Source organism: Erythrolamprus reginae, chromosome 2 (genome assembly GCF_031021105.1).
Source record: "Erythrolamprus reginae isolate rEryReg1 chromosome 2, rEryReg1.hap1, whole genome shotgun sequence".
NCBI lineage: Eukaryota > Metazoa > Chordata > Lepidosauria > Squamata > Dipsadidae > Erythrolamprus > Erythrolamprus reginae.
In genome coordinates this window covers 207,842,229-207,864,338 of record NC_091951.1, presented here as the reverse complement: position 1 = coordinate 207,864,338, position 22,110 = coordinate 207,842,229, and the positions used below count along the sequence as shown (strand labels likewise).

General features: G+C 39.7%; 2 protein-coding genes across 8 annotated transcripts in view; one reads left to right on the top strand and one right to left on the bottom strand.

Annotated features, from left to right (window-relative positions):
- Positions 1 to 16,927, top strand: part of RFX1 (regulatory factor X1) — a 59,522-nt gene extending 42,595 nt beyond the window's left edge. For 5 of the 7 annotated variants that reach the window (XM_070741538.1, XM_070741537.1, XM_070741534.1 and 2 more), the window contains 12 exons: positions 569 to 750; positions 3,078 to 3,197; positions 3,601 to 3,716; positions 3,943 to 4,061; positions 4,558 to 4,667; positions 4,978 to 5,129; positions 5,408 to 5,505; positions 6,136 to 6,285; positions 9,591 to 9,799; positions 9,919 to 10,072; positions 10,645 to 10,690; positions 12,416 to 16,927. In XM_070741538.1, coding sequence (XP_070597639.1) covers positions 569 to 750; positions 3,078 to 3,197; positions 3,601 to 3,716; positions 3,943 to 4,061; positions 4,558 to 4,667; positions 4,978 to 5,129; positions 5,408 to 5,505; positions 6,136 to 6,285; positions 9,591 to 9,799; positions 9,919 to 10,072; positions 10,645 to 10,690; positions 12,416 to 12,582 — 1,623 coding nt within the window. In that variant the 3' untranslated portion in view covers positions 12,583 to 16,927. Of the gene's footprint in view, positions 1 to 568; positions 751 to 3,077; positions 3,198 to 3,600; positions 3,717 to 3,942; positions 4,062 to 4,557; positions 4,668 to 4,977; positions 5,130 to 5,407; positions 5,506 to 6,135; positions 6,286 to 9,590; positions 9,800 to 9,918; positions 10,073 to 10,470; positions 10,604 to 10,644; positions 10,691 to 12,415 lie in introns of those variants that run through there. The other 2 variants (XM_070741539.1, XM_070741535.1) reach the window with 1 other exon arrangement.
- Positions 16,928 to 17,742: 815 nt separating this feature from the next.
- DCAF15 (DDB1 and CUL4 associated factor 15) overlaps positions 17,743 to 22,110 on the bottom strand; it is a 28,830-nt gene continuing 24,462 nt past the window's right edge. Inside the window, exons 10-13 of the mRNA XM_070741547.1 lie at positions 21,335 to 21,420; positions 20,229 to 20,333; positions 19,744 to 19,859; positions 17,743 to 18,406 (exon numbers count right to left, since the gene is read on the bottom strand). Of these exons, the coding sequence (XP_070597648.1) occupies positions 18,351 to 18,406; positions 19,744 to 19,859; positions 20,229 to 20,333; positions 21,335 to 21,420 (363 nt within the window). The 3' untranslated portion in view covers positions 17,743 to 18,350. The remainder of the gene's footprint in view (positions 18,407 to 19,743; positions 19,860 to 20,228; positions 20,334 to 21,334; positions 21,421 to 22,110) is intronic.

Sequence of the window (22,110 nt, the reverse complement as noted above, 5' to 3'; positions counted from 1 at the left end):
TTTTTCTTTTGAAAACATTTTACTTCTCATCCAAAAAGCTTCTTCAGTTCAAGCTAACTACTGATTCATATAGCTTTTTAGTGCTAATGACTAGATGATTTCAAAGAATATAAATATAACACCTTCCATTTTCCATCAGTTAGAACTGAAGAAGCTTCTTGGATGAGAGGCAAAATGCTTTCAAAGTGAAAAAAACTCATGAAAGTTCAGTTGCCCTTTGGGGGGAAAAAGCACTTTTGGGACAACGATGACCTGGATGATTGAGAATCCCCATAAAATTGAAAAGTATATAAAATGCTTACTCTCTTCTCTGTCTGCCTCTCTTTAGAACCATTATAATTCATAAATCTCTTCAAAATCCAGCTGAAACTGAAAGAATATTGAGAAAGTTATTTGGGATTAGTCAGAATTGGCAAGGGTGGTGGAGTTCAGGGTGTAGGTGTGCAGGGCAGCCTATGGACAGAAATTGGGGGGGGAGATGAGCAGTGGTGGGAGCTGAAGCAGGAAATGTTAAAGGCTTGACGGGCAACTTGAAGGACCTGTGAATTGCACTCCTGTTGCTTTGTAGGTCCAGTGGCTGTTGGATAACTATGAGACTGCTGAGGGTGTGAGCCTTCCTCGCAGTACCTTGTACTGTCATTACCTCCTGCATTGTCAGGAGCAAAAACTGGAGCCAGTCAACGCAGCATCTTTTGGAAAGCTGATCCGCTCAGTATTTATGGGACTCCGAACACGCCGACTTGGAACCAGGTAAAAGATGGAAGGCTGCGTAACCAGTATGTTTACACTGTTTGCTGTGTATTTCTGTGCATGTGTGCCTGACCCATAGAAATAGCAAAGAATTGGAGAAATGTACCTTATGGCAATATATTAATGCCAGAACGTTTTCTTAAATGTAGTCACACTAACTCCAAACATAACTAAATCAGAGTTTCACTCAGCTGCCTTATCTTAATATTAAACTGGACACTGTTACATTTCAGATTATACTTTTACAGTTCTTGTTTAAATTTCTGGAAGTATAGTTATTCTCTACTATTTAAAATAAGATACAATAGCACTGGGCCTCTTTAGATCAAGCATTTATTTTAAGATGCTTCTTCATTTTGTTGAGTTGTCTAGAACAGTGATTTTCAACCTTTTTTGAGCCGAGGCACATTTTTTACATTTACGAAACCCTGGGGCACATTAAGGGGGGGGGGGGGGACTAAAAAAAGTTTGGACAAAATAATTCTCTCTCTCTTCTTCCCCTTTGCTCTTATTTCTTTCTCCCTCCCTCTTTCTCTCCCTTCCTTCCTCTTTCTTTCTCTCTCTCTCCATCCCTCTTTCTTTCTCTTCCTTCCTTCCTCTCTCTTTTGCTCTCTTTCTCTCTCCCTCCCTATGTCCCTCTATGTCTTTCTCTCTCTCTCCTTCCCTCCCTCTCTTTCTCTCTCTCTCTTGCTTTCTTTCTCTTTCTTGCTCTCTCTCTTTCTTTCTCTTGTTCTCTTTCCCTCTCTCTTGCTTTCTTTCTCTCTTGCTTTCTCTCTTTCTTTCTTTCTCTCTGAGCTTCGCGGCACACCTGACCATGTCTCACGGCACACTAGTGTGCCACGGCACAGTGGTTGAAAAACACTGGTCTAGAACAACAATTAAGCAGACTTTAAAAAATAAGTCTAATAATTTGAATTTACCTGCTTGCAGTTTCAGCAATCCAATATTGCCAGCAGCCTACCTTGCAGCGGTTTGACTCCTTGCAGCTAGTTTCACTTTCAGTTCTGACACACTAGCCTGTGCTGAATCAGTTGTGTGTTGGGAGGCTGATACTCAATTGCTTATGCTAATCAGGCTTTGCGCTGTTTGCTGCAAGGAGGTAAATTGCTGGAGGCAGAGGCCAAAGGGCGAGGGTGGCTGGGTGGGGCTACATTCGGTGTATAAGACGCACCCAAGTTTCCACCCTGTTTTTCGGGGTAAAAAGGTGCATCTTATACTCTGAAAGATGCGGTAATTCAATAACTAGTTAAATATTCTGTGAATATTGTCAGTATTCCCTTAAGCCTCCAAGGCTGAAGAGATGCAGGTTCAACTCTCATTTCAGTCATGGATTCATTAGGCAGTATGGCATGAACAGTAACAGCATGTTTTTTGGAATACTTAAAATACTTCATAAACTTTTATTAAATCGGTGATCCCCAATTTTTAGCAGTCTTGGTATTTTGTAAAAAAGTTAAAGGTACTGTGAAAGAATGGCTACCTTATATATTTCCATAATGATCACAACATAGCACTTTCACAGAAGGGCAAGCTGGTAAGACCAGAAAAAAAATTACTTGTCCAATATCTTGAATCCAATATACAGTAGATGATAAATTTTAACCCTAACCCTTCCAGCTCCCTAGAATGCTAGTTTTTTCTGTATTCTTTTCTTGGAGATCATCCTAGTCCAGTGATGGCAAACCTGTGGCCCAAGTGCCACAGGTGGCACACGGAGCCATATTTGCCAACACGCAAGCCGCTGCCCTAGTTTAGCTCTAACGTGCATGTGGTGGCGGCCAGCTGATTTTTAGCTCACATGGAGGCTCTGGGAGTTTGTTTTCAGCTTCCAGAGGGCCTCTGGGGAGGTGGGAGGTGTTTTTGCCTTTCTCTGGCTCCAGAGTAGCCTACTGGAAGTCTGGAAATGGGCCATTTCTGGCCTCTGGAGGGTATCCAGGGGGGCAGGGGAGGCCATTTTTGTCTTCTCCAGGCATTGAATTATGGGTGTGGGCACTCATGCGTGTGCGATAGCACGCACGCACGCGTGCTTTTGGCAGTCGAGGAAAAAAAGGTTCGCCATTACTGTAGTATTTCACTCCAGGTTTTCTTTCTTCCTAGTCTAAAAACATAAACATATAAATGAGAGAGGTTTTTTTCTTCCTATCTAAGTCAACTACCTTATTGATAATATTGTTCTAACCTTATTTCCCAAACTGGGTAGAATGTGTTTATGTTGTTTTTTCCATTCTATCAAATTTATTTGACAGGAGGGACATTTCCCCAAAGTGAATGGTTTGTTATGCTCTAATCAATTGTATATAGAAACTTCTTTTTCATTTTTCTTTCAGAGGGAATTCTAAATATCACTATTATGGATTGCGGATCAAAGCCAATTCCCCATTGCTGCGGCTCATGGAAGACCAGCAACATCTGGCCATGCGGCAACAGCCTTTTTCTCAGAAGCAACGGTAGGAGATTGTGCAGGAAAAGTGCAGAGTTCAGTGACAGAGGACATATTCATTGATTGTGAAGATATTTGTTTCCACAGCCATAGAAATTTAATATGGGGCTAGTTGAATTGGTTGTAAAAGGTGGTTTTCCAGATTTCTTTTGGAACTTTTAAGTTTTCCTGCTATCTGGTTTTGTAGTAACCTCCATGATTTGTCTTTAGAAGTTCCTAACTAGTACTTTTCTGTACTTTTTTGTTTAAATTTTGTGCAATCTCAACTTCCTTTCTACCTACATTCAGTTTTGAATATAGTTTTGGTAGGGCACCATTGCATACCTGTCCTGATGTCATGTGTGCTCCATCCTTTTCCTCACTATTACTGTGCTCCAAAACATCGTGACTCTAAGTTACTTTGTCTTTAGGCTCAAACCGGTTCAGAAAATGGAAGGCATGACCAACGGAGTAGCTGTGGGGCAGCAACAGGCCTCAGGGCTATCTGATATCAGTGCCCAAGTGCAACAATACCAGCAGTTCTTAGGTAAGAATGAAACTTGAGAGATTGAGATCTCTGAGTAGGAGGCAGAAAAGAATATGTACCATCCTTTATATAACTGTCTTTGCACTATTTCTGTGGTGGTAAAATAGTAGGCCTCAGGTTTTCCATCTATTTCAAGAAAATAAAATCATAGTGCAAATAAATGATAGAAAAGTGTGGCTGGGGTTTAGTTGACTTTGTTGGACTGGCTTTTCCTTCCTCTTTGCAGATGCTTCTCGCAGCTTGCCTGACTTTACAGAGTTAGACTTACAAGGGAAGAATCTCCCTGAGGGTGTTGGGGCTGAAGATGTGAAGGCTTTCCAGCTGCTGTATCGAGAACATTGTGAGGTATGTCATGGATCATATTGGAAAGCAAAAGGAGGCATTAGAACATGAGTTGGTAATCTGAAATCCTTTAGATAGTCTAACTGATCCTTTTTCACAATCAATGTATTGTCACTAGATGTATTGTCATGTTGTCTTTGATATGTTGTGAGCCGCCCCGAGTCCTCAGAGAGGGGCGGCATACAAATCCAATAAATAACTAAATAAATGTTGGAAATGATTTATTTGGCTTAAATATGTTGAATGAACTTGGTTTAAAAGAGATTGCTGCTGCCAGAAAAAATTTCCACAAGATGAACAAGCCTAGTCTTTTGATAGAGAAATTTCTTAGCCAGTGGCAGTCTGGAAAAGTAGTCTTGGAAATAAAAAGTCAGTGAGCAGGGAGGAGTGGTGCTTGGACTCAGTCAGGTAAGGCGTGGGGCTCAGGAGTTTAAGTTTAGCTTTTCCACAGCAAGAAGTAAAATATGCAGTGGATTATACAACTACTACTTCTCTGCAGGCTATTGTCGATGTGATGGTAAACCTGCAGTTCACACTGGTAGAGACACTCTGGAAGACTTTTTGGAGATATAATTTGAACCAGCCCAGTGAAACGTCCCCTATAGTTATGTGAGTATTACTGCAAAGTTGTCATTTCTTCCCCATTTGTGTGATGTGTCCCATTCAATTTACAGCCCTCCTTTTCCACCAAGGTTAACTGCAACCTTTAACCAACAAAAGGTACCTAAAGGTATGAATGGATTCGATTATGAAAAGATTGTCAGGGCACCTAAAACTTTGAAAGGAATGTTCACTAGGAAACGTTTTTTATACTCATTGATTATTCCTGTGAAGAACTACAGGGAGACATGCTAGCGTCTGAGCTGTAATTCTGTGGTGATTTTAAAATTTTTTTGTATATGTATGTTTGATGTTTTAGCCATGATGAAGCAGAGAAGCGTCTCCCAAAGAACTGTTTGGTGATACTGTCTAAGTATGAGCCTGTTCTCAAATGGACTAAAGACTGTGACAACTTGCTATACCAGGGGCTAGTAGAGGTCCTCATCCCAGAAGTGCTCCGGCCCATTCCGAGTAAGCTTATTGTGCACAGCTCATGTTTTCATCCAATAATTGGCTATGATGAACCTAGGGCAACCAATGGTGGGTGGAGAGACTTCAGCTCTTGGCAAGGCTCTTCCTGAAACTGCTGCTTTCTCTCATCATGGTCTTAACCCCATTTTCTGTGTTTGGTGGGGTAACAGTCTTGTTTAGTAGAAAGGGAAGCAGTTATGTCAACTGTTGATCCATAACAATTTTGAAAGTGCCTATTTTAGAGTCAAATTATTGATGTGGTTCCAATTCTGCTCCAGGTGCCTTGACACAAGCAATCCGAAATTTTGCAAAAAGTTTGGAGAGTTGGTTGACAAATGCTATGATGAATATTCCAGAAGAGATGGTCCGAGTGAAGGTGAGCCAAAGAGCACAAAGTTGTGGAGCAGAAAGTGTGGAGCAGTTTGAGATGTTTTCTTCTCGTTCTCCTCATCCTTATAGGAGATCCTAATGTTTTGCCATGTCAGAAAGTTCCTCCTCCTGAGTCCCACCAGCCAAGACTCCTTAGTTTTAAGGCATCTGGAGCAAGCCTCTCCTATTGGTCAGATAGGTAGAAACAATTGGGGAACACAATCCCAAGCAATGAAGGGCTTTAAATGTCAATTTAAATTCAAGTACCTTCATTGTCACCAGAAAACACACTGAAAGCCAACACAATTCAGAGTGCTGGTACTACATGGACCCAAACCCCAAAGACATTAATTACCTACACTATCGCATTCTGCACCAGCTGAAGCTTCCAAACTCTCTTCAAACCCCATGAAGATGCAACACAATGATCCAGTTTGTAGATCACAAGAGCATGAGTAATTATGAGTACCACCACCACCCGATGGGTGCAACGCAATCCAAAGCTGTTAAAGGCCCCCCTGGCCATGGCTACTATTGTCATTACTTTACAGTTTTTATCTGAACTCCTTAGTTCCTTTGCAGCAAGCAGAACGGTGAGAAAAAAGTTACCGTATGTCATTTGTGTTTTCTTTCTCAGGTGGCTGCAGCAAGTGCCTTTGCCCAGACCCTGCGACGTTATACTTCTCTAAACCATCTTGCCCAGGCTGCCCGGGCTGTTTTACAGAATACAGCTCAAATTAATCAGATGCTAAGTGATCTCAACCGGGTTGATTTTGCTAATGTCCAGGTAACCATCTATATCATTATGCCCTAGTTTGGCCATGCTGGTTTATTCCCCTTCCTTCTTCATTTGCAGCTAGAAACTAAAAATGTTTCATTTACTTGTTTCATTTTCTTGATGGACTGGATGATATTTATCACAAATATTTTTTGTCAAAGCTATTTTTGGTGAACTAAGTAACCAATATAGGAGTTGCTTCAAAGAAGGTTTAATATACTATGGCCATCTGGGTTAGCATTCTTTAAAAAAAAAAAGAATAACGTATTTGCCTCATCAATCTCATTACCAAAGTTGTTTTCTCAGTCATTTCTTTCATTTATACCCCACCCTTCAGCTCTCAGTTACTTTTAGAAGAGTAAAAACCAGAGCATCCATGCTGCCAACATTACAGTAGTGGCCAAAATTGTGAAAGCCTTTTGGGAAAAGTATAGTATTTTCGATGTTTCATAGCTGACAACACCACTTTTTTTTTGGTAGCACCATAAAATTATATATCCTCTGTCCAGGCAGCATGGATTTTAGCCCAGTTTAGTCTAGAATTAGAATATAGAATTCCACAAAAAAGCCACTTATATCTCTCAAAGAAAGATTTTCAGTCTTTGAGAGATATAAGTGGCTTTTTTGTGGAATTCTATATTTTAGGCCACATTCCTGCATTCTGCAACGAACAGCCGTTGCATTCAAGTTCATGTTGCATTGTGCCATTACACCCAGATGATTTTTTTCTGTGATATTTTACAGTCTCTTAAGTCTTCTATCATCACTTACTGTTGTGCACCTTTTCCTACCTTTACTAGTGTGGTTTTGTAATGACTGAGTCTCCTCATACCTCTTCAGAAATTTAGAAATGTCCCCTTTGGTTACGTTTCCACCAATTTTTCTTCTAATTTCTTTATAGCTGTAGCCTTGTTCACTTAATAATACTATTTAACAGCAGTCCCCAAACTACGGCCCGCGGGATGGATGTGGCCAGCTGAGGTCATTTATCCGGCCCGCGGGTGACTTCCAGCGCCATTAACTGTTGCTGGGGGGCGGGGACCACGGTGGTCAGGAGATTGCTGTCGGGGCGGCAGGGGCCCGCTGACATCAAGCCCTGCGCCTGCCAGCAAAGCCGCCCGCCCAGGGAAGCAGTGCGCTTCTCAAACGCGCTCTTTTCAAACGCGCTGCTTCCCCGGGCAGCCAGCTTTGCTCAGCGCCACTAGGCTTGACATCAGCAGGCCCCTGCTGCCACAACAGCAACCCCCTGACCGCCGTGCTCACCTTGTGCCATGGGGGCGGGGGGGCGCCGCTTGCAAGTCCGGGGAGGATGACATGCGGCATTGGGGCTGCTTCTAGGCTGGTCCCTCTGGTTAATTAAAACAAAGCAAGCCAGCGAAGGGAGGGGACGGATGCCGGGGAAGCCTGTCCTCCCCTCCCCCCTTCGTGCCTTTTCGGCTGGGGAGCGAGAGAAGCAGATATGGGAAAAAGGTGGACAGGCATGCTCAGTTCCCTTTGGAAGCTAACGAGCTGCCAGGGCAACGCTGCCTGTGGGGTGAGCCCCCTGGTGGTCAGCCACAGCCACAGCAGCGAGCCTGAGGCAAGAGAGACGTGCCTTTTCCCCTTCCTGCCGAGAGGGAAAGCGTATGGCTCTGCTGTGTCAAGAAAGTGAGGGAGGGAGGCAGGGAGGAAGAGAGAGAGAAAGAGAGGGGGGAAGAAAGAGGGAGAGAGAAAGGGAGGCAGGGTGGGAAGGAAGGAAGGGAAAGAGAGAGAGAGAAGTGACTCTTGATTTAAGTATATGATAAAAAGCACCCAAGTAATAACAGGGAAAAAAACCCAGCCCTCACCTGTTTTTGTGTAAATGGTTCAAGAGTTCACAGACACACACAGACACACACACGGAGGAAGAAGAAAAGGATGGAAAAAGAGAGGAGAAGTGAGAGAGGGAGAAATGAGAAACAAATGAGAGAGAAAAGGGGGAGAGACAGGAGAGGTACCCACAAATGAGAACAGTGGTAGAAATTTGAGGAGGGATGATTGATTATTAAATATGGATTGACTATGGAATATTGGTAAAACATATATTTAAGTGTTGTTTAATATTAGGATGTATTAATTTTAAAAATTGGATTAGAATTTTAGAACTATAGAATTACATAAACAAGGGGTTTATGATATGTACTGTATGATTTTATGAGTTTGCATTATGCATTTAAAATATACTTGGAAATGTAGAAGATTGATGAAAGTTAATAATAGTAAATGCTAAGTGCCTGAAAATTAATTTAGCTTGGAAATATTGAATGAAATTATAGAAAAGTATAATTTATGGAAATATATTAATTGATGCATTATTTTTCTATTGGTATTTTACTTTTTCATAGGTCTTTTTAACACTCCGGCCCTCCAACGGTCTGAGGGCTGTGAACTGGCCCCCTGTATAAAATGTTTGGGGACCCCTGCTATTTAACATTGCTTTCTGGGCGATCAGTCAATTCTTTGCACCATTACTTTAATTTTATTATGTTTTACAAGCTCACTAAACAAAAGAAAATTTAAAAAACCCAACCAACTTGATAGGGATCACATAACTCTCAGCTTCAATACATGACATCAGTAACTGAATCCTACTGTGATCTTATTGGCTCATCGCCAAAACAAGATGACACCTGATTGGCTTCTCTAAACACTCATACTCATTGGCTACAATCAGATGAAGGAAAGCTACTTGATATCAACCTAAGCATGTTCTTCCTTTTTCTCGTTATTTGGCTATAACTTTTATAGAATACAGATAACTGAACAAACTTTGTTGCATTACATTCTTGATTAAATTATCTTTCCAATGATATATATACGTTTCTGGTATTACTCCAAAACAAAATGGTGTTATTAGCCATCAAACCTCAAAAATACTGAACACTTTCCCCAAGAGGTATTCCCACTTTCCACAGTTTTGGCCACTACTGTATAATCTGAATAATACATTTCAAAAGGAAAGGGGAAAACAGATAATTCAGGCACCTATTCTTAATGTTTAATTACCCATTCTGTAATAGGCCTGTTGTAATAGGAAGGGGCTACTGAAAAAGTCCGAAATGACTTCCAGAGCAAAGGGACACGTTGTTCTTCCCCTCAGGGCAGCCTGACTGGCCTCTGTGAGGAGAGGAAAAAAGATCCTCAGTCTCATAAATCATTTTTAAAAATCTAGAGTTAGCGTTAGATCTCTTAATTTTTTTAAGCCACTTCAGATTGGTCCTTGGCTTATCCACCGAGAGAGTGTATGTGCAGCAATTGCATTGAAGAATTTTCTTTTTCTCTTTGCTCCTCCAAAGGAGCAGGCCTCATGGGTGTGCCGGTGTGAGGACCGTGTGGTACAGCGGCTCGAACAAGACTTCAAAATGACTCTGCAGCAGCAGAATTCTCTGGAGCAGTGGGCAGTGTGGCTGGATGGTGTAGTCAGCCAAGTCCTAAAACCCTACCATGGCAGCCCCAGCTTTCCCAAAGCTGCCAAACATTTTCTCCTCAAGTGGTCCTTCTATAGGTAAGTGGAAGGTGAGACACAGAAGTTACACATGCGTCCGAGCTGTAGGTGACTTAATTAACAAGCCATGGTGTTCTACTTCAATGATATATGCAGCACTGGGCTACTTTTCTTTCCAGCTCCATGGTGATTCGGGACTTGACCCTACGAAGTGCAGCCAGTTTTGGCTCTTTTCATCTCATCCGCCTCCTCTATGATGAATATATGTACTACCTGATAGAACATCGTGTAGCTCAGGCCAAGGGGGTGACTCCTATAGCTGTCATGGGAGAGGTAGGTCTTGTGGCTGTTGAACGTAAGAATGAATTGCTGGCAGAAATAGTGTTTTGAAATTCTGATGATCATCCACTTAGCAGGGGCATCCTAATGAAATATTTTTCTCTATACTGTATTTGATTATGTGAAGTTTTGGACTGTATTCAGCTGCCTTATAAATCTGATGTATAGCTGAATATAAACCAAATCTCCATATAACTAGGATCATCAGTTCTTCTGCTCTGATAATATTTTTGTAGTAGTTCTGTACTTCAAGTGGTTTGATTTACTAGAAGATGCCAAGTTAACTCAGGCTGGGTCTCTACTGTCCTTTTTCCTAAAACCAAAATAGAGTTACAGATGGAAAACCATATATAATTATTAATGCTTTATAACCAGTGGAATCTCTTGTGCAGGACATTCAGGAACAAGAAGTTATCAAGGTAAAATAATATGACTATATTCTGGGTAAAAAATAAGCATTATGTATGTCTATGTAGCTCTGTGTGTTTCTACATCTGTCCCTTACACAAATTTGTCTGCCTGTAGAGAACATAATTGCTTATCCATGTTTTTTGTTTCCTTTTAAGTTTGCAAATCTGGCAAGTTCCTTGAACCCTTTGGACCCTGATAAAGGTACTGTCCAGCACTTTAAGGAATTAATTGTTTTAATGTCAGGTTGTTTGGAATTATTACTCCCTCCTCTACAAATGGGAGTCAATATTACCCTTCACTAAGAGCCCCTCTAATGAGTTAGCAATGTAAATTCAAACACACACACCGTCTCAGAGTAAACAGAAAGTCAGTTTATCAAAAAAAAGGTGCTGTACGCACGCACTTTAAACAGAGCCAAAGTGCTCTTCCACAAACAACAAGCCTGGAATGTTGCGAGAGGCAAAAACAAACAGAGCAGTTAAAGGCAGCTGTGCAGGCGTCACAGCCATCCCATCCCCCTTCAAGAGTCCACAAGATGTACTTAACTGTGAAATATCCAAAAAGTCTTTGTAAGTCCTGAAACAGTCAAAACCAAAAACACTTGTCTTTCTCCAAACGGATAAACTCCCACATGCACTTTCTGCAACGCTGGTAATTTATCATCAATCCCATTAACCTAATTGCCTCAGCAACAGGTGTTCTTCCTTATCTCCAACGATACCTGCGCAGTTGGTATCTGATTCTTCTCCCCCATTGTCTGATCTTGGCAGTGAATCTTCACTGTCAAAAGCTGATGGCAGTAAGACAAGTCTCTGGGGAACCTGAGGATTCTCCTAAACCAACATCCAAATTCCCCATTGCAGGAGCTGGCCCAGAGCCAACCACAACACCATTTGTATGAAAAAAGGACCCACAGGGGGCATATTTAGATACATGCCTGAAACAGATTTTGCTCCATTACAAGTTGGTTGCCTAGGGTTAGATTCTTGATACCTGGCTGAAAAAGGAAGAGTTTATAGCAGAGATGCATAAAGGCTTTACAATGTTGGATGAGTCCTCCTCTTGTCCATGTACATAACTAGCTCATAGGATGAAATAGAAGGTATTTTGTAACGTATTATTTTTATGAAAAATTTAAAAAATATATACACCCCCCCCAAAAAAGAAATAATTCCCAATTAATACATCTGTTAAAGTGTCATAATTATTAAAAATCAGAGTCAGGATGGGCAGAAGAATCTTAAGCCAAAGTAATAAATCCTTTAATAAAAACTAGAAAATAAATGTTAAAATTAACATCCATCTATATTTCACTATTTATATTTTTATGAATTATTTGTATGAAATCAAGACATTATTGTAAATTTTACTAACATGATATTATATCAATGAAAATGCATTTTTGTGATTTACTGTGCTTTGATTAATTTGCAAAGCTAATAAATTGCATAAAAGTTTTGTAAACATTAAAACATCTGTTATTATTGTACTATAATGCAAAGGAAGGGAGTGGGAACAAAAAATCCAAAATAAAATGTACAATCCAGTACAATACAGGAGTTTACTCTCTTACCCCATTTTGTGGCTAAGAGATTGTTGACTAGTCAGCAAGTCAAAATGTCTGGCCTTTAATTTAGGCAAAAGTCTTAGTACTTTTTGTCTTCTGATTCTAAAGAGTAGTGCATGATAGGAGTAATTTTATCCCTTGTATTACATATCCAGAGGTTTCCTTCTACAGGAATGAGTCACTGTTGTATCTCTCAGATGTAGCAATTTTGACAGTTTAGGGCCATCCTGTTTCTCTATGGCTGAAGTTACTGAAGAATTGCTTGGTAATGGGCAACCTCTAACAAAATAGTCAGCACCTCAAGGTCTAACTGAGCTTTGTGCCTCCAACTGATGTAACTGCTTCTTCTTTTGAACTAGATGAAGAAGAGGAAGAAGAGGAGGAGAGCGATGAAGAGATGCCTCAAGAATTGTCTCTTAGCTCCAATGAATCCAGCAGCCTAACAGCCGAACCTATGGAGCCACCCTCGAAACTGGCACGGACAGATTCACGGGGCATCTTTGTGCAAGCACTGCCTTCCAGTTAAAGAGGAATAAAGGAGGGACTGACTACTAAGTGGCCAGCAGGAAGTCAGGGTGCATCTTGCACTGCGTTGTGCTGCCCTGCGATAAAGATGTGCTGTTCCCTGTCTCCGAGTGGTATGCAATGCGCTTTCATTTCACCCCCGTCCCTGGCCTACCTGTACCCAATACAAACCAAGTAAGATCCCAGCAACACTCCCGCTAAAAGCCTGCCTAATACTTGGTAGCATTGGGGGAGCTTGGTTAGTGGGCTAATCATGGTTTCATTGATTGCGTCGGTTTCTTTTTTTGACTACCTCAATTACCACAGGTAATATGTAGTCTGAAACTGACTTGTCATGACCCATTCACCCTTGGCTGATTTTGGAAGGAAATTTATGTGCTTAACCAAGCATGGTCCCCAGCTTACGCTGCTGGGAATGCATAAAACCCATGCTTTGAAATTATAAAATTGGCCCAGTTTTAGCAAGGGCCTAGCCTTTTCTGCCTCTTGGCAAAAGTATGATATGCAGAGTCTCTGGCACACCTGAGTTAGTTGAGCCATTGAAACTGATTCTTGGTGAGTCGTTCCGTCCTCTAGTTGGATCAGGTTGAATGTCATTATATTGTGGGAAAGTCCTTGTCTGCCTGTTCCTTGATGCTGAGCATCTGTCTTAATACTACTCAAGGCTGCTGGACACAAGAGTTTGGATTTCCAGAAGCTTGGACAGTGATGATCAATGCTTGGGTATAGGGCAGGAATTTGCAAGAATTATTCCAGCTTGAGTGAAAAGTTTCTGTGTAATAATCAGCATTGAATTCTTGAAGCTTTCTGTGGCAGTGGCTGAATTTATAAGTGGATTTTCTCAGTGCAGTATATGCAACTGGGCTTTCAGCTATTCAATGGTGCGATGTTATTTGGAATAGGGCAGCGTACACTCTGTGCAGCTGTAATTGTATCCAAGTTTGGTTTGCCATAGATGTATACATAATGATCATTACTAGGACAAGTGCCATCTGCTGTACCTGTCTTTGTAACCCAGCAAAATTCTGGCTAGTTTCATTTTCCTTTTAAAAGGAAAAAGGGAGATTTCAGCATCATGGTTTCAGTTGATACGTCTTGAAATTGTGTCTGCCACTCTAGATTTTCTAATAGAGCTCATTCTAATTCTTCAGCTGCTTAGATTGTCCACTGCTGATTTCATTTGGACAATTCATCCCAAGCCCACTGTTATGTTGAAAAGAAATCAGCCTCACATTAAATATGTCTAAATTTATGGATGCTTAATATACACTTGAAGTTCTGTTGCAAGGTTTTTCTGTTTCTACTATTCCCTACTTTTTGGGAGCAGGGTGGCAAGCAGTAGCAGCGTTCTATTCATATGCATTATTATCATCCCCAAATACAGGTTTTGTATGCAGCTTTCAGACTCTTGGTGCTTCTCCTGATGATTTTGATACACTTGCAACTTTTAGCCAAATTCCAGAATTACCTGAGTAATGTCATGAAATCCCACGCCATTTTTGAACTCTGCTAGCACATCAAACATAACTCAACCTATTTTGCTAATAATTTTTATTTTTCAAGCCTTACTTTGTAAAGCTAGTGGCACTAAAAAAGTACACTTAGCCTTGGCAGATGCTGGGGCTACCCTTTTATTGTCCAAGAAACAATGTTTAGAAACATTCACCCCACTGTTGACTTTTTATGGCCCTTACAGTGCTGGTGATTGGAGTGGGTTAATTCTTTTTCAAGTGCTTGTAGTCCAAAGATTGCCTGCTATACAGGAATAAGCTAGGAAGTGGGTATAGGAACTGCCACAATCTACACCACTATGGAACAGGGTGCTTACTCATCTCAGCCTAAACTTCTATTAGTCCACCATTACGTTACTGTAGAATAACTAGAACAAGGGATGCAACAGAAACTCCACTGGTTAAAATGATATGCAGACATTTCATTGCCAACTTGCTGAGAAATAGGAGGCCAAATGGAGCAGAAAATAATTGGGGTATAAAAGCATACTAAACCATAAGCAAAGATCAGCAATGCAAATTTCCTTCCTATTTATGAAAGGATTTTATGGTCATTATAAGTCAACTGGATTCATAGTTCACCAACTAAAATTGTTGACTTTACAGCTATTTAGAATTGAGCATGAAGACTTGGGTTCCATTAGCAGTAAAAGGTATTTTGCATCTGGGCAAAATTACTACAGTGCCATTCTTCACTTTTTGACTAAATCTTAAAAGATTATGTAAGATATATGCATCTCTTGAAAATAATTTGGTGATTGTGGGCTTGCTATAGAACTTATTTAAGCACTAATAGCCAATGACTCTTGAATCGAAATGAATGATACTACTGTAATATTCCCCTGCAGAAGTCTTTTAACTATGACTGTTAAATATCTGTAAGTTTTTAAATTATACAGATGGGCAGGAGTAAGCAGTCAAAACAGTATCTTCTTATATTTAAGCCAACTCTACATGCTACCCATTTAGCACAGGCTTCCATGGAAAAGCACTCAGTCTGCTAAACCAGAAGTTAGCCTAATTTAAATCTAAATTCCCTAAGCAAGAAAATACTCCTATGAAGAGTATGTGCTGCAGACAAAAGGCTTCTAGTTGCTATTCCTCCTTAGGACCTCTTCACAGTGGAAGCCATAATGAAAGAAACCCATTTTTAAAGTGTCTTTATTTCCATCTTCAGCTAAACAGGCAAGCAGCTAGTCCAGGATAAGCTCCAATGAAACAAAAGCAGCTTCCTTAGCTACAGGTGACATTAGAGCACCAGGATCATATATTTTTGGATTCTAGTCATGAAATTATTTTCTGTCCAATTTCTTTTACTACACCAAGTTAAATGTGTTCCAGGCACTGACCATAAACTTATTACCTTGTAGTTCCTCTTAAATATGTAAGCCTAACAAAGCTATTTCTACGTAAAACTCTCTTTAAATCAGTAGCCTAAGTTGTGAAGCGGCACAACCTTGAAAGTAAATAGAGGGAAAACATAAGTTTGGACCTTTTTGCTTTGCTCCCAAAGCAAAATGCTGCCTTCAAGGAAAAGTTTTGCACATAAAGCACCTCTTAGTTTTGAATTACAACATAGATAGTATTTGAAAGATGCAAGTGGGAAAGAAAATATCCCCTGCCTTTACTAGAGGTGCCAGAGCCATAAGGCACCCTTGCATAAGAACCCAGTCTCTCAAAGAAGCACCTTAATTCCCCTATCTGGCTCAACTATCATTTTCATAAACAATTTGTAGCAAAGCAGCATATAGTATCCATGGTTTCTACAGTACGTTTCTTGTGGCATACTTAAAATTTCAACTTCATTGTCCTGGACCTGTGCATACCTTGGTTTGTTGGATGTATGAGTATATCCCTCAGTGAATAGTAAGTTTTGTGCTCCAACAGGATAACCAATGACAAGGACAAGCACTAATCAGGTTTTGAGAAATAGGTTCTTCTGTTCCAGCATTTCCCCCAGTCCTTGATTTCCAAAATGTATGCAGATTGACATTTAGCTTTATGACAGTCACAATTCTGGTAAAGAAAATGGATCTAGTTGTTTGCAAAAATCTTGCTTCTGTAAGCTAGATAACCCCTCTTTATAAACTGCATAATACTAGATCCACCAATCACAATATGAATAAGCTTACCTTTGTATTCAGTTGCTGCCTTACACATTTTTTCCTTCTGAACCAGGATTATCTCCATTCACTAAGCAAATTGGCTGCAGAGCAGCTAATAACAGATGTTAGCAAAACCAAGTCAGTCTGGATACTGCAAATTGCAGAAATACTTGCCGAGTATATTTAGTAGCCCACACAAACTAGTCCTGTTCCCTCTCTGTGCTAAGCAAACAGATCTGATTACTTGCTACCTTAGTGAAAATAATCACTCTTCTGGTTTGTAACTGAATATTAGATATTCTAGTTTTAAACAAAAATATCTGTGCTTTTCTATGTAATAACTAATTCTTGTTCTATAAACCACCTAAATATTGTGAGATTGGTGAAGATAAATTACTTGATATTTTTGGGTTTTTCAACCATCATGGCCTTATTTGTTCAATTTTTCCAGTGTTTTAAACCTGTGATATAGATGTTTATTGCAAAATCTACATATTGTATAAAATATATATTTTGTGTCAATCTTTTGTGCGGCGGCAACAGCAGCAGCTTTAGCTGTTCTATAGACTTCAAGTGGAGTCTGAAGAGCTTTGTAGGTGTCCTGGTTCCATGAAATGGGCAGTGCCTGTGGTCAGATGATGTATGTGTGTGTAGTCTAGAGTGCAACAGCTGTTTTCTACCTTTTGTAGTTATTTCTTAAAAAATAAATTCAGCCGTGTTCTTTGCCTAGGATGCTGCTTGCTTACTCTTGCAATAATAGTTCACATTTCCGCCCTCATGTGCAAAATTAAAATCAAGGTATCTGCTTGGCAATCCCAACACAGGTTCTATGACTTGGATGAACTTTTGGAGGTTCTCAAACTCTCCTGGATGCTGTAGCAGGCTCCCCAACAGTTCAATATATTAAATATGCTATGCTCCCCCTCCAAGTTTGCTGTGGTGCCTGCCATGGCACAGGGTTTGGGAGCTGCAGATCTGAACATATAAAGAGGTCAGAGCTATATTCCACCCTTCATACAATTTAGAGAGGCAACAAATAGCACAGAGAAATAAATCCATTTCACATCTGAAGTCATGTTTAAACATTCATCTCCTGGTCCCCCATGCCGGCAGAGCTATTTAGATAGGACAAATACAGTTTTAAATGGAACAAGCATAGCCTTAAAGGATTTTTTTTTTCTGAGAGAATCAAATGCCATTTGGCTCCCTTTTGCTAGTTCACAGTTGTTGTATAGCTTCTGCAATACATTTTTTTTTTTTAAAAAGCAGAGGCTTTCAGGCAAGTGTTGTGAGTCAGCCTAGATCAACTGATAATGTCAGATGATGAGGACGAGGAAGAACAAGGGCCGTCGGGATGCACTGGACCCATGGCCTCGCCAGCCGAGGCAGAAGGTGAAAGGGAGGAAGACGAAAGTGGGGAGATGTTAATGCAGACTTTCCAGATAGTGAACATTCTCTAATGTCAACCTATGTGAAAAGTCTGTTGTGGTGCTCTAATTCCTACTCAGTTTTTCATCAAAGAGGAAAAGAAGCAACAAGAATTAGTCTCAGTTTAAAATATTTATTGCAGGAAACAAGACCTGCTGGAGAAAAAACAGAGAAAAACATTTGTAATCAGTCCACTAGGTATGTGAGGTGGGGTGGCATTTACATTTAGGGAGGAAAAAATGGATAAAGTAACAAGTACAAAATGACACTGAAACAAGAAAGGGATTTGGTCTCCTTAAACAATATTGTTGCCTTGGAATAATTTGTTCTTGCCTTAGATGGAGTCAATTCTTAGAGGATATTCCCACCTATCTCTTGTAGCTTCACCAAATACAAATTACTATAGAAGGTTAAATAGCTACTTTCTGCTTTTTCTAAAACAGTTGAAGTTGAGCCATCCTAAATACTCCTAGTCTGCAAAGAAAAGTTTTGTTTTTCAGAATCTCAAGCAACTTCACTTTTTCATAAACACTCCCCGCAACAGCAAAAAGGAAGAAGATAATGTGTTTCTATTCACAAAATCTAATATTTGCAAGAACATCTAGGCAACATCTACTCTAAAGAAATGGAAAATTTAAAACGTTTAACAAGGAGGTAGTTGAATCGGGCATACAATTATGGCAAAAAATGAACAACTGTTGTAAGTTTTGCTTCTGAATCACATCTCATAAGACAATCCATGTGTAGTGCTCATTGTCTGCTAGGAATTTTAACGAGCAACCTGCAATTATAAAGAAAAAAAGTTACTCACAAACTAGTGTCCTTGCAATACAGGTTTCTCCAAAATTGACTACATTAAAAAGTCATCTTGGATGGAATTTCTGGAAATCTGCTGACTGAAACCAGAAACTACTGTAGTAATTAACATATTTTTTGAAGTATAAGATGCACCTTTTTTTAAAAAAAAAACCAAAAGTGGGTGAAAACCTGGGTGTGTCTTATACTCTGAATGTAACTCCAGCCAGCCACCCCCACCCTTTGGTCTCTGCTCCCAGGAATTTACCTCCTTGCAGCAAACAGAAGAGCCCGTTAAGCCAAGTGCTAAACTGAACGTGAAATTAAAGCTGCAAGGAGGCAAATTGCTGGGAGGGAGAGGGAGATTTTTATTTTCCTGTGTTTAGACTGCTGAAACTGGATGCAAGGAGGTAAGTCAATAATTATAAATGTCTGTAGAATATTCAAATTACTAAACTTACTTTTTAAAGACTGCTTTATTATTGTTCTAGATAACAAAATGAAGAAGCTTTTTAAAATAAACGGTTGATCTGAAGAGGCCCAGTGCTATTGTATCTTCTTTTAAATAACAGATAATAACTAAACTTTCAGAAAGCCACATCAATTTTTTCAGCATCTGTACAAGTATAGTCTGAAATGTAACCGTGTCCTGTTATAGTATTAAGATAAGGCAGCTGAGTCAAATCTGGATTTAGTCATGTTTGGAGTAGATCTATTTAAATAATTGGGAGGAATTAGTGTGACTACATTTAAGAAAACTTTCTGGAATTAATATTTATTTATTTATTTTCATTTATTTATTAGATTAGTATGCCGCCCCTCTCCGAAGACTCGGGGCAGCTCACAACAGTAATAAAAACAATATAGCAGTAGAACAAATCTAATATTAAAAAACATATAAAACCCTATCATTATTTTAAAAACCAAACAGCACATTCATACCAAACATAAAACAAAGTGAGTGTGTGTGTGTGTGTGTGTGTGTGTATTGTTTGCTGGGAGGCAGAGGCAGAATTCTGCAGTATCCTACTTTTTTTTTTCATAAAGAATATTGGTTTACACAAGAAACACCCCTGATTTGGTGGTGGGTTATGAATGTTTGTCTAGTGGTGGGCACAATACACAAAACACTTGTTTTATGTTGTGTGAGTCTTTATATTGTTAAAAATCAATTAAAAACAAGCAAACCAACACAAAAAAATAATATTAGAGACAGAAAGCAGCCCAAAATTTTTTTTTTAATTGAAGGCTGGCTGTCATGTCAATATTGGTCAGCCAATTGAATCCACTAATTGCGATGAAACTTTCACAAGACAGAAATACCTTTATGAAGGGCTTCATTGGTCATTCGGTTGACATAGCGAACACTGCTCTCTGGTACAAGCCACTTCATTACCATATCCACACAGCTTTTCCGGTAGGAGCTCCACACACTGCCACTGAGAGGCAGGAACTAGAGTTAGTTAGCAAGCCCAGAGTTTACACATGGATAATTTTGAGAAAGCATTTATAATCTATGGAAAAATACCAATCAACTTGCCCTCCAATGTATGATCGTTAGAACAAGTGACAGATTATTCCCTACATTTCTTTAATTTTGCCACTATATAATTCACTACCATCAGGAGACATGAAATGGTACCTTTTGAAAATCTTTGCAGAAAGAGAAATATGTCTGAGAAGAGATACAGTTTACAGGGCTGATTTACCTTAGAAAAATTGCAATAGAAAAATGGTAAAAAAAGAAAGAAAAGAATTTAAGGATAAATATATACCCCCAGAAAAGTAATAGGTCAACTGTGTCTTACCTGGTCTGCCCTTTGACTTCTGTGAGATCACCTACACTGACAGTGACAAAGATGCCAGTATTCAGATCCCAAGCCACTTTGAGGCTGGTGTGATATGTCTTTGGTCTGCAGATGATAATGACAATTAATTAATTAATCATTCAATTTTTATGCCACCCTTCTCCTTAGACTCAGGGCGGCTTGCAACATGTTAGCAATAGCACTTTTTAACAGAGCCAGCCTATTGCCCCCACAATCCGGGTCCTCATTTTACCCACCTTGGAAGGATGGAAGGTTGAGTCAACCTTGAGCCGATGATGAGATTTGAACCGCTGATCTACAGATCTGCAGTCAGCTTCAGTGGCCTGCAGTACAGCACTCTACCTGCTGTGCCACCCCGGCTCTTAAACTAAACTACCCATCAAAATAAACTCAGACAAGTAATACACCCACTTATATCAACATTTTAATTTAAATTAATTCATTAGATTTGTGAGCCAACCAAGTCCTTTCTGACTCTGGGCAGTGTACAGCAGATAAAATAGTATAAAACAGTTTTAAAACTCCATTTAATAAAAGCATTAATACTACTGGGCCAGAGATAGATGCTATTGCTCAACAAACCCAAGGCCTGCCAGCAAAGCCAGGTTTTTAAAGCTTTCTGGAAAGCAAGGAGGGTGGAGGCGGTGGGGTCTCCAGAGGTAGTTGGTTCCAGAGAGCCAGAACTGCCACAGAGAAGGCTCTCCCACATGGCCCCGCCAGACGGCACTGTTTGATCAACGGAACCTGGAGAAGGCTGACCCTGTGGGCTCTATCCAGTCTCTGGGAAGTGTGAGGCAGAAGACAGTCCCGTAGATAGTCTGGTCCTAAGCCAGGTAGGGCTATTTTCCCAACCTTATATAGTTGCTCCAAAGAACTTCTTTGCTCGTATAGATAGCATACATTGTCTCCAAACATTTTGAGAATATATTTTAATACATGGGCTATAATATTTAAAATTTCTGATAGACCTTGCACACCTTCAGATTTGTTCAATGCTTTTTGCAGGATTGCAATGTTGCTTCAGGAAGAAGCATACAATATTGGAAACAAATCCAAAAAACTGTCTAGCCTGGCATTGGACTCACCTGAGCTGTCCCTCTTCATCTGGAGAAGGAAATGCAAGCAGTAGTAGTCCAATATTGATGATAACTTGATTGGTTTCTGGACATACCTAAAAGACACATTTAAAAGAAATGGCTGGAAGACAAGGTTCTATTCTTATCTAAAGGGAACCCAAAGTTAAAACTAAAAGGAACTTAAGAAAACAAAGGATTGTTCTTAGATCATTCATGCTTCTGTGCTACATATGAGACATGTAGTGTTCTAACTCCCATAAACCGAAAAGAAATACACTAAGCAAGGAACCCTTGATTCTAAAATGACACAAATAAAAACTGTGATCAGAGTGATGAGCTACCAATCCACAATAAAATCATCACACTATTAATATCAAGGAAATGTTGCCTGTACAACCTTATTTCAAATTTTAATTCTTTTATTATTTCAATTCACATAAGTCATAAACTAATGAGACTCATAGGTCACCTTGAACAGGAAAGGTTAGAGCTGACAAGAGACAGTATTATTTGGCATGGAATAGTTATGCCAGAGCTTTTAATTAAAACTTGGCACTATTGATCAGAATAGTCAACATGAAGCAAATTGGGAATATTTAGCTTCTAACTTATGATGCAAACATGACTCAGACCTCTGCTTCACAGAAATTCTGATTAAAAAAAACATTTCTTTGTTCCATTCTTTGCTGAGAACTTTTAAACAAGATAATAATAATAATAGTAACAGCAATAGTAGTAGTAGTAGTAGTATTAATAGTAATCATCATCATCTCAATTGATCCCAG